This window comes from Lathyrus oleraceus, unplaced genomic scaffold (genome assembly GCF_024323335.1).
Source record: "Lathyrus oleraceus cultivar Zhongwan6 unplaced genomic scaffold, CAAS_Psat_ZW6_1.0 chrUn0783, whole genome shotgun sequence".
Lineage (NCBI taxonomy): Eukaryota > Viridiplantae > Streptophyta > Magnoliopsida > Fabales > Fabaceae > Lathyrus > Lathyrus oleraceus.
The window spans coordinates 5,001-17,500 of NW_026113174.1; the positions used below are offsets into that span (position 1 = coordinate 5,001).

General features: G+C 46.0%; 1 protein-coding gene across 4 annotated transcripts in view; it reads right to left on the reverse strand.

Moving 5' to 3' along the window:
• Positions 1-8: 8 nt before the first annotated feature.
• The window catches only part of LOC127114980 (uncharacterized), a 15,312-nt gene continuing 2,820 nt past the window's right edge, over positions 9-12,500 (reverse strand). For 2 of the 4 annotated variants that reach the window (XM_051046697.1, XM_051046694.1), the window contains one exon: positions 8,541-10,535. In XM_051046697.1, the coding sequence (XP_050902654.1) occupies positions 8,582-10,477 (1,896 nt within the window). In that variant the 5' untranslated portion in view covers positions 10,478-10,535 and the 3' untranslated portion in view covers positions 8,541-8,581. Of the gene's footprint in view, positions 176-8,540; positions 10,536-12,500 lie in introns of those variants that run through there. The other 2 variants (XR_007800639.1, XM_051046695.1) reach the window with 2 other exon arrangements.

The window sequence follows — 12,500 nt, forward strand, 5'->3', positions numbered from 1 at the left end:
ACAAACATATATCTTGAAATAGAAAAAATGCCACCAAGGGGCTCAAACATTGCCTCCTATCGAGGTCTTCCAGCTAAGAAACCGTAGAAATAAAAGGGAAGAAGTAAAATACCACACGGATCAAGATCCGAAGTTACAGCAATTAAAGGATAAGCAACCCTGAGATTCTCCCAAGCTGATGCCATCAAAGAAAACCAATCAGTACGGGAAATCGGAATAAACCTCCGGAGGGTATCCCTGCGAGAATATGTGAGCCCTCACAAAAACTCAACAAAAGGGTTAGGCAAACAGGATTGAAATCAAAAGATAACAAGGCCATGGCAACACAAAGAACAGGTTAGAACAAAACGGAATAAAGCAGATACTGTCACATTCGCGACTGCTTCGCCTAGCGAAAGCCTAGCGAAGCTTCGCTGCGTGCTCGCCTAGCGAAGCGGCTAGCGAGCACCTGCGGGATTTGGATTTCCCATTGGTACCTGCACGATGTTAAAGATTCCAGATCCTATGGCATTCACCTCATAAACGAAACTGTTAAACAGTCAAGGCATAAATCACATATTCATACACAAATATAACCCTGAGGGCCAAGCCTGAGGTTACCTCATATATTCAGTATTCAACCCGAGGCATAGAGTAATAGGAACAGAGGCATACCTGATGAGAGACCTGTTAAAATTGGAAGGCAAGGCCGGATTGGCGAAGTAACGTTTAGGGTTTGCGTGAGGCGGAATGAACTTCTCAGGGCTGCCCGAAGGTTGCTGCAGAGTAGTTCCTAGGTTTGAAACTCCACGTGAACTCCAAGTCTATTTCTCAGGGAATTTCCAAGTGTCTGAAACCCTACTGAAACTCTTATATTTATAGCTGATTTTCGTGGACTTGTGGGCTTGGAATGAGGGAGACCCAAGTCCAAAATAATTTGTTATATTTTAATTATTTATTTAATTTTTTTTTTTTTTTTTTTTTTTTGAAAAAACTGAAGGGTAAATTTTGGGGTATTACAGCTGCCCCTATTCAATCAACTGGAGACCCGGAAGGAAGATGACAGCTGCTTTCGTGCTTTCGAGGTATCAAGGGATTGAATACAATAAAAGCCCAAAAATTTGCACTGAAGTGAAATGAAGTAACAATGTCTGTCAGAATCGGCAAAGAGGTGGTCTTGAAAGAAGAATCCGTCTGGTACGGTGAGAGTCAGTCTGAATAAAGAATGTTAACTTGCATACCAAAATAAATGGTAACACAGAAATAACCATGGCCGGAATGTCGCTCATCAGTCTGAATACTGGAAAGGACTTCGATCTGAATATCGGAAAACTGACCTGAATGCCACTTCGGTCTGGATACCGAAAACTGGCCTGAACGCCACTTCGGTCTGGATACCGGAAAACTGGCCTGAACGCCACTTCGGTCTGGACCCGAAAACTGGCCTGAACGCCACTTCGGTCTGGATACCGAAAACTGGCCTGAATGCCACTTCGGTCTGGATACCGGAAAACTGGCCTGAACGCCACTTCGGTCTGGATACCGGAAAACTGGCCTGAACGCCACTTCGGTCTGGATACCGGAAAACTGGCCTGAATGCCACTTCGGTCTGGATACCGAAAACTGGCCTGAACGCCACTTCGGTCTGGATACCGAAAACTGGCCTGAACGCCACTTCGGTCTGGATACCGGAAAACTGGCCTGAACGCCACTTCGGTCTGGATACCGGAAAACTGGCCTGAACGCCACTTCGGTCTGGATACCGGAAAACTGGCCTGAACGCCACTTCGGTCTGGACACCGGAAAACTGGCCTGAACGCCACTTCGGTCTGGATACCGGAAAACTTCATGCCTGTCAGCATCGGCAGAAATAGGGAATGATAATAGAGGCGGCGCCTGGGCCAATGACACAAAGTTAAGTCATGAACAATCTTCAGTCTGAGTACTGGAAACAACTTCTAGCTTATCACTTGGGATACCGAGAATGTTTTATGCTTACATGCGTATGTTTGAATTTTTCAATGGCGTAATGCTCCATGAAAATGGAAATGCTACGCGATTTGGAATGATGCAATGCAATATGATTCTACATGCAGGGATGCGAAATGCTGGGTAGAATGCCAAGCTGAGGCAAGGGATCTGCTGGAGAAATGATCACCATCTTCTGGACTCTGGCCAGGCTGCTGGAGATGCACACCACAATGAACTCTGTGGGGAGATGACTAGCCATGCGGTGTTCTGGCCATACCGAGACTCTGATCGGGGAAAGAATGGCATTGGAAGCCTGCTGCTGAGGAAAGCTACAATGGTTTTGGCAACCACGATTTGCGAGAGATGACTCAGCAGGGGGAGCAAACACTGATACGGTACCGAGGTTCTGCTTCAAGGAAAGAAACCATGGATCTGGCATTGGGACTATCGATCTGGCATCGAACTCTAAGGAGCAGCCACTTCTGCTGGAAAGATACAGTCTGGCATTGTCAACTCCGCTGGGGATATATAGTCTGGCACTGTCAACTCTACTGGGGAGTGTATGTCCTGAAACAAACGCTTGGGGAAGTACAGTGGTGAAAACCTGCTGGGGATTGAAGAATCCAACGCTCTAATTAGCTCTACAGGGATAAGACACCGAAGTCTGTTGGCGACTTCACTGGGGAAGATATTCACGATCATCTGCAAGGGGATTTTAAGGAAATGCCCCGAGGGTATCTGTTCTGAATAGACGATCCAAAGCACTTAAAATTTACAGCAATTTTAAATGTTTATTGAGCATGTACCTGTAAGCCCTTATGTGTCATGATGCAATGTTTATCAAAATTCGGACGTCATTTTTGCAAACAAAACAGTAAAATGAAAATGAAAACAGAGATATACTGAATAACATGATTTTATTGATTGAATGGCCTCTGAATAGGCATTTACATTAAGAGGCAATCCCTGGAAAGAGGTAATCGCACAATAGATAAAACAAAAAAATAATCTAATGGCAATGTGAAGTGGATTTCTATTGGGTTCCAATTCGGCTATGACTTGCCCGTCTTCAAGATCCTCCAGATGATCAGCTTTCTGAAAGAGTGATTGGATTGTTTCCTATCCTTCAAAAATTTCCAGTCATTGGCACGAGATGAGATTCAGAGCTACTCAGAACGCAGTCATTCGCTTAATCCCTAACTTTTGCCTGGATCGCCCTTTTCGGGTTTTCGATCCACCGGGATACCCATTTTTGCCTAAGTTGCCTTTTCAGGTTTTCAACTTACCGGGTGTACAATCTTTTTTTATTTTTGATCCCTAATTTTTGCCCGAACCTTTCCATTTTCTTGGTTCGCCGGGATGCCCATTTTTGCCTGGACTATTCTTTTTACTGTCCAGCGGGTCTATTTTATGCGAAGTATTTTTTAACTGCGTCTGAGTTCACAGGGGAAGCGAAGTCTTCGCCCTCCATAGTTGCAAGCATTAGGGCCCCACCATCAAAAACCTTGGTGACAATATACGGTCCATCATAGTTAGGAGTCCACTTGCCCCTGTGATCTGTCTGAGGAGGAAGGATCCTTTTCAACACTAAATCTCCGACTTGGAAACAACGAGGACGCACCTTCTGATCAAAAGCTCTCTTCATCCGACTCTGATACAACTGCCCATGACAAATGGCTGCCATTCGCTTCTCTTCGATAAGACTCAACTCATTGAACCTTGTCCGAATCCATTCAGCTTCGTCTAGCTTGACATCCAACAAGACTCTTAGGGAAGGAATCTCCACTTCAACAGGTAGGACTGCTTCCATACCATACACAAGGGAGTAGGGGGTTGCCCCGGTCGATGTACGTACTGAAGTACGGTACCCATGCAAGGCGAAAGGTAGCATCTCATGCCAATCTCTGTACGTGACGACCATCTTCTGCACAATCTTCTTTATGTTCTTATTTGCCGCCTCAACAGCGCCATTCATCTTAGGGCGGTAAGGGGAAGAATTGTGATGCTGAATGTTGAAGTTCTGACACAACTCCTTCATCATTTTGTTGTTGAGATTAGAACCATTATCAGTAATGATTCTTTCGGGAATCCCATAGCGACAAATAATTTCTTTCTTGATGAAACGGGCAACCACATGTCTGGTGACATTCGCGAACGACGCTGCCTCGACCCATTTGGTGAAATAGTCGATGGCAACAAGGATGAAGCGATGCCCATTGGAAGCAGTCGGCTCAATCTTTCCAATCATGTCAATACCCCACATGGCAAACGGCCACGGCGAAGACATCACATTCAGAGGATTCGGCGGTACATGCACCTTATCAGCATAAATCTGGCATTTATGACACTTCCGAGCATACTTGAAACAATCTGATTCCATGGTCATCCAATAATAACCCGCTCTCAACAATTTCTTAGCCATCGCATGTCCACCGGCATGAGTACCGAAGGAACCTTCATGAACTTCCTGCATTAACATGTCCGCCTCGTGTCTGTCCACACATCTGAGCAAAACCATGTCGAAGTTCCTCTTATACAACACATCGTCTTTGTTCAAGAAGAAACTGCCTGCCAATCTTCTCAAAGTCTTTCTGTCATTGTTGGATGCCCCTGCAGGGTACTCTTGATTCTTCAGAAAGCACTTGATATCGTGATACCAGGGCTTGTCATCGACTACCAGTTCAGCAGCAAACACATACGCGGCCCTGTCAAGGCGCATCACATCGATCCTGGGAGCATGGTTCCAACGAATTACCTTGATCATGGAGGATAGAGTAGCAAGTGCGTCTGCCATCTGGTTCTCATCACGAGGTATATGATACAATTTTACCGTTGTGAAGAAAGTCAACAGTCTTCTCGTGTAATCTCTGTAGGGGACCAGAGTGGGCTGGAGAGTATTCCAATCACCATTCACTTGATTAATCACCAGAGCTGAATCTCCGAAGATGTCCAGAGTCTTGATTCTCAGATCAATGGCTTGCTCAATGCCCAAGATACAGGCCTCGTACTCAGCTTCATTATTTGTGCACTCAAAAGTCAAACGAGCGGTGAAAGGTATGTGGGCACCTTTCGGAGTTGTAATGACAGCACCAATTCCACTTCCTCTAGTATTGACAGCCCCATCAAACAACAAAGTCCACTTTTCGTTTGGATCAGGTCCCTCCTCAACAACTGGCTCTTCACAGTCTTTCATCTTGAGGAACATGATGTCTTCATCAGGGAATTCAAACTTCATTGGCTCATAATCATCAATCGGTTGCTCGGCAAGGTAGTCTGACAGAATACTCCCTTTGATGGCCTTCTGTGACGTGTACTGAATATCATACTCTGTTAAAATCATTTGCCAACGAGCGACCCTTCCGGTGAGAGCTGGCTTCTCGAATATGTATTTCACTGGATCCATCTTAGAAATCAACAAGGTAGTATGGTTCAACATATACTGCCTCAGTCGGCGAGCAACCCAGGCCAAAGCACAGCAAGTTTTCTCAAGCTGCGAATATTTGATTTCACAGTCGGTAAACTTTTTGCTAAGGTAGTATATGGCATGCTCTTTTCGACCAGACTCGTCATGCTGTCCCAATACACACCCCATCGAGTTCTCAGTCACTGATAGGTACATTATCAGAGGTCTCCCAGGAACTGGAGGTATAAGGATCGGAGGTTTCTGTAGATACTCTTTTATCTTCTCGAAAGCCCTTTGACAATCTTCATTCCACCCGATAGCCTGATCTTTCCTCAGCAATTTGAAAATTGGCTCACACGTGGTTGTTAGGTGAGAGATGAACCTTGCAATGTAGTTCAACCTCCCTAAGAAACTACGGACTTGCTTCTCTGTTCTTGGCTCAGGCATTTCCTGTATCGCTTTTACTTTGTCGGGATCCACCTCAATCCCTTTTTCGCTAACAATAAAACCCAGCAATTTTCCCGATCTCACCCCGAAAGTGCACTTGTTCGGATTAAGTCTCAGTTTGAATTTCCTCAAACGCTCAAACAGTTTCTGCAAATTCACCAAATGTTCTTCTTCTGTCTGAGATTTGGCAATCATATCATCAACATAAACCTCGATTTCATGATGAATCATATCATGGAACAGAGTTACCATAGCTCGTTGATATGTTGCTCCGGCATTTTTCAGACCAAACGGCATCACCTTGTAGCAGAAGGTGCCCCACGGGGTTATGAAAGTTGTCTTTTCCATGTCTTCTGGTGCCATCTTGATTTGGTTATAGCCAGAAAAGCCATCCATGAAGGAGAATACCGAGAACTGAGCTGTATTATCCACCAAAACGTCGATGTGAGGTAATGGGAAATCATCTTTAGGGCTAGCTCTGTTCAGATCCCGATAGTCGACACACATCCGTACCTTTCCATCCTTCTTAGGTACTGGGACGATGTTTGCAACCCATGGCGGATAATTGGTGACTGCTAGAAACCCTGCATCCAACTGCTTTTGCACTTCTTCCTTTATCTTGACAGCCATCTCTGGTCTTGTTCTTCTGAGCTTCTGCTTGACCGGAGGACAACCTTCTTTGAGAGGCAAGCGGTGTACCACGATGTCTGTGTCCAGCCCAGGCATGTCCTGATAAGACCAGGCGAAGATGTCAACGTATTCTTGCAGCAATTCAATCAGCCCTTTCTTCACATTGTCTTCTAAAGCAGCCCCTATCTTGATTTCTCTCTTGGCGTCCTCGGTGCCGAGATTAATCACTTCAACAAACTCTTGATGCGGTTGAATAACCCTTTCCTCTTGTTTCAACAACCTGGCAAGTTCTTCAGGGAGTTCACAATCTTCATCATCCTCTTCTTCAGCTTGAAAGATTGGATTTTCAAAGTCGAAGCGAGCCATAGCAGAACCGTTATCAATAGGATCCGGTGTTGTGCATCTGCATGAGTGATGGTATGTGCTTATGAGTGTGAACAAGAAGTGAAAACTAAACAAAACATTGCCATTTTTTTTATTTTGAAAAACTGCAAAAATAGAAAGACAAGGAACGAAATATTTGAATGCAAAAAGACGTCCTTTATTTATGATAAAAAATGCAAGTGTCACATAGTGGGCCCTACAATGAGTCATTACGCCCTGGGCGGAACGTAAGACTTGGATATGCATGAATAAACAAAGAAAATTACTCTTCAAGAAGAGTGACTTGGATAATCTCTTCAGAAGACCAATTGTTGATGACTTCACCCGGGATCCTCGGACGCACCCAGTTGTTGATGTCGCAGTCACTATCCCCATCTTCTTCGTTGACTGCAGAGACTTGACCATACTGAATGATGCCAGCACTAGAGAAAGTGATCGGCCCCTGAAGAGTCTGAAGTGCTGAAGTTGTAGAAGTCAGAGTTGGCTGGTACCCAATCCCGAACTTATCCTCTTTCACTGGTAATTCCAACAGACGCCCCCAACCAGAAGCAACACCTGAATCCACCACGGCCCGTGCCTGCTTAAAGGATGAGATAGAGGCACCCGCTTTAACCTCTTCCACCGGAGCTGCATCCTTGATTTGAACTGACTCAAAAGCCTGACATAGAGTCTCATGAATTTCACCTCCTACTTCTACATACTTGAATGTAGACAGGTTACTGACCAGGATGTCCTCCTCACCACAGACGGTGATAATTCGTCCGTTGACCGGAAACTTAACCTTCTGATGTAGAGTTGAAGAGACTGCCCCAGCATTATGGATCCAAGGCCGACCCAGCAGGCAACTGTAGGAAGGACTGATATCCATCACGTAGAAGACAGTGTTGAAGGTTTGTGATCCAATCAGAATTGGCAATTCCACCTCTCCAAACACCGATCTCTTAGAACCATCGAAGGCTCTCACCATAAGATCTGAAGGTTTCAAGACCAAACCCTCTACTTCTAACCTCGACAGGGCCCTCTTGGGTAGCACATTGAGAGAGGAACCTGTATCCACCAGAACATGAGATAACATGGTGTCTCTGCATTCCAATGAGATGTGCAGAGCCTTGTTATGATTGCGTCCAGCTGGTGTTAAGTCAGAATCAGTAAAACCCAACCCGTTGCTTGTATGGACATTGGCAACGATCCCTTCTAGTTGGTTCACTGAGATCTCCTGAGGTACATATGCAGCATTAAGAACCTTCAGAAGTGCCTCCCTGTGTGCCTCCGAACACAATAGGAGTGAGAGAATGGATATCTTGGACGGAGTCTGAATCAACTGATCGACTACCTTGTAATCGCTTTTCTTTATGATTCTTAGAAACTCGTCCACGTCCTTTGCAAAAGTGGGCTCAGAACCATCTTGGGGTGCAGAGGTACCCTCATTCACGACTTGCTTGCCTTTGGTTTTCGCCACAGCATCAGCATTATCAGCTTGGGTAACCGGTGGTGAGAGCAATCTACCACTCCTGGTGAATCGCCAGATTCCACCAACATTATCCACTGCGGGACCTTCAAGTTCAGGCTTCTGACCCTCTTCTACTTTTAGTGGCCGTTCCACCTTATGATCGTGCGTATACACGCTCCCCCCATAATGCCACGGAATGGCCCTTTCACTGGTGAAGGGTAAAGGACCAGGGGTTGTGATGGTCATAGTAGGTCGTCGCATTGGTGGCGCGGGTTGCGCTTCTGGCACACTGATCTGATTAGTTGGATAGAAAATAGTTATAGTTGCAATGTCACAGTCGTACTCAGAAACCTCATTTGTTGGAGCATGAACATCCGAAACATCGGAATCAAGTTCAAATACAAAGAGTCAACCGTATTGGAAAGAGTAAATACATCATCATGGACTGCAGAATCAGCAGGAACAACATCTAGGAACTCTTCAGTAGCACCTTCAAACCCTTCTTCCTCAACCCCTTCCATAAACTCTCGGACAGACAAATCTTCAACCTGGAGGATACCCTTGTCGAGCAAGGCCTGGATACCTTGCTGTAGTTTCAAACAACCCTTCTCCTGTGCAGCACAATCCAAACAAACTTTCCCACAACCGGGGAAAACATCGGCCTTCAGCAAGCATCCTTTGATATCCGACACCGGAGTCTTCAACTTCAACACATCCTTAATGAACTTGGCTCTTCCCTCTACCATGTTAACATTCGCACCACCATGCTGGGGCATGGGATTGTTAACGACATTCGGAGCCGGTGCAAGGTCGATGGCCTTTGAATCTATGAGGTCCTGAACTACGTGCTTAAAAGCTTTGCAGTTCTCAATATTGTGGCCAGGTGCCCCAGAGTGGAAGCTACACCTAGCGTTGGCGTCGTAACCCACCGGAAGTCTACCAACAGGAGGAGCCAGAGTGCGCAGTTGCACAAGCTGTAGTTGTTGAAGACTAGAAAGCAACTGGGCGTACGACATTGGAATAGTGTCGAAACGCCGGTCCATCATCCTTTGTCTCTGTTGATAAGCGGGTCTGTTACCCGGTTGTTGCTGCTGTTGATACTGAGCTGGTTGACGCTGCGGTGGTTGTTGTTGTAGTGGCGCTGCAGCTGGAATGGTCACCGTCGCAACATACGGTTGTTGATGATAATTCTGAAAATTATTCCTTCTAGCACCTCTGTTCTGATAGGAAGCCAAAGAATTCACTCCCCCCTCTCTTTGCTTATGTCCTCCAACGAACGACTTTTTTACCCCTGACGAAGATCCTCCTCCACTTTGGATCTTGCAGGTCTTCAGGTAATTCTCCACCCTCTCTCCGGTAGAGACCACATCAGCAAAGTTGGAAGCATTGCACCCCACCAGGCGCTCCAGATAAGGTCCAGGCAACGTATTCATGAACATGTTGGCCATTTCTTTCTCCAGCATAGGGGGCTGAACACGGGAAGCTGTCTCCCTCCAGCGTTGAGCGTATTCCCTGAAGCACTCATTGCTTTTAAGAGACAGATTCTGAAGTTGAGTTCTGTCCGGAGCCATGTCTGCATTATACTGATACTGCTTCACGAAGGCCTCCGCCAAATCCCTCCAGCAACGGATGTGGGCTCTGTCCAGTCTCATATACCATTCCAAGGATGCCCCAGCTAGGCTGTCCTGGAAGAAGTACATAAGTAGTTTCTCGTCATCAGAGTATGCAACCATTTTACGGAAATAGGCTTGCACGTGAGTCTTGGGGCAAGAGTTGCCCTTGTACTTGTCAAAGACCGGGACTTTGAATTTCGGTGGCACTCTCACACCTGGGACCAGCCCTAAGTCAGCAACGTCTACTCCCAAAGGATTCTGTCCTTCCACTGCCTTCAACCTCTCTTCCAATCTCCTGAACATGGGGTCTACGCCATGACCCATGCCAAAGTCTTCCTGAAGTGGGGGAAACTGATCGTCCTGATCATCATGAACGGGCTGTTGACCGGGGTTGGCGTGCGGGATCGGGATAGGCCCTGGTCCACTGGGTCCGTTAACCTCTCCAGCCGGAGGATCAGTCACTGTCTCTGGTTGAGCAGGGGGATTCCCCTGTATTATCTGCCTGAGCTCTTGTTGTCCCTGAGCCACCCCTTGAACCACATCCATGAATTGGGTCATGCGGGCCCTCATCTCAGCGAGCTCTGCTTGTACACCTTCCATTGCTCTCTGTTGATTCCTCCGGGTACCGTATCGGTGAATGCCTGAGTCAGCTATCCTGCTAGTGGAACACCAAACAATATGAGAACACCGCAGCGGTACCTGTTATGCAAGATATGACAATGAATATGTAAATGTAATGACATGTTTATCAATTCCAAAAGGTATTCTACCCCCTTGATTCCAGTCTCACATCAGGTGGGTAGTGCAAGAAGGCCGAGTCATGGATAAACTTCTGAGATCAAGATGTAATAAAGGGAAACCATCATACAAATGAGTTCAAGGAAAGGGCCTTAGCCAAAAATACATCAAAGGAGGATCTCCACAACAAGCCTGTGGATCATCACTACATAACACCAAAGCAGTAAGTAAAGAGAGGAACAAGCAAATCAGAAATCAGCCTCCTGTATGCAACCCATAAGGACCGTTCCTCACTTCATCCAGTAGCGCCACCGTGTCAGGATGATCTGGAGATTCTGTCAAACGCCGGATGAGCAGATTCCTCTTGTGAATGATCCCATCCAGTTCGTTGATGTGTTCTCTGTAGTAATTCCCATCATCTTCTCCAAATACCTCTTCAAGTCTGGATTTCTTCAAACTTGCCAGCGTCTTGAGTTCTTCGATATATCCTTGAGCCTCATTGAGTTGATCTGTGATATAACCATTAGTTGATCGGGTACACAGCAGCTCATGGTTCTTCCCCTTCAGCAAAGTCTTCAATTTCTCTATCTGACCAGTCAGTTCAGCCACCGTCTCTTCCTCCTTTGTCTTCCGAGAAGTTGAAAATGCATCCCATCGCTCTTGCCACCCAGCTAATTTACCACGAGCATCCATTAACTGCTGCTTGACTCGCCTCAACTCAGAACTGGATGATCTCAAGGCTTCGTCTGTCTTCCTGAAGAAATTCACCTCCACAGCAAATTTCCTTTCAGCTTCCTCTCGCAATTTGACGGCTTCCTCCTTCTGATATTCTGACTCATGGAATCGATGCATACAGTCTTGCAATTTCTCCCTTAACTCCGAGTTCTCGATTTGAAGTCCTTCCGTGGTGTTCTTCAACTTGTCATACTCCTCTCGGCTCACCGTTGCTGACTGCTCGAGAGTAGGTGAATACAAGGGTTCTTCAATAGGAAACGGTAGACCAAACTCTTCGATTCTTCCTTGAAGCCATTCTCCATACTGAGGGTAAGCTCTACAATCTCCTTTCCCAAGAACAATTCTTCCTTTCTTGATCACCTTGAGCCAGGCCTCAGCTGCCTTACGGGATACCGTCAAATCAGGCGAAGAATGGAAAAACAGAGACTCTTCCACATCCTTTTCCACCGGCGGAGTTCTTAAGGCATATCCAAACTGTCTAACTGCCAGAGAAGGATTATAGTTGATTCCTCCTTTTCTTCCTACCAACGAAACATTCGGGAAGTTCCCACAACTGTGAATAATATCTGCCCGAAGCAAACTCCGGTCAGACCACCAAGAAATATCTTCAGCTCTCAACCCCATCAATCTCTTTGACCAACTCAACGAGTCCTTGACATCAATGAATGCTCCTGACTTGGGTAGGTGAGAACTGAACCACTTATAGAACAAAGGCGCACAACAATTCAACAATCCTCCTTTTCTATTCTTATTCTTGTGGTGCACTGAATGAAAGAAATCTCCCAGCAAGGTCGGCACTGGATTTCCCAACACGAAGAGGCGTATGGCATCTACGTCTATAAATTTGGCGACATTAGGGAACAAGACAATCCCATACACACAAAGAGCCAACACAGCATTGAAACCCCTCTGGTCACCATCTTCAAGCTTCTTCTTTGCTTCTCCCAATAAGAAACTCAGATGAAAACCGTTAACTTCTCCCTTCTGACACATATTAGCCTTCAAAACTGATTCCCTCAAATATGTGGTTGAAGCAACCATGCTGAGATCGGGCAGACACTCCGAGCTGTAGAATAGCAACTGTGACTTGATGGGAATTCTGAGAAAACTGGCAATCTCCTCCAAAGTAGGGACCAAAACATAATCCGGG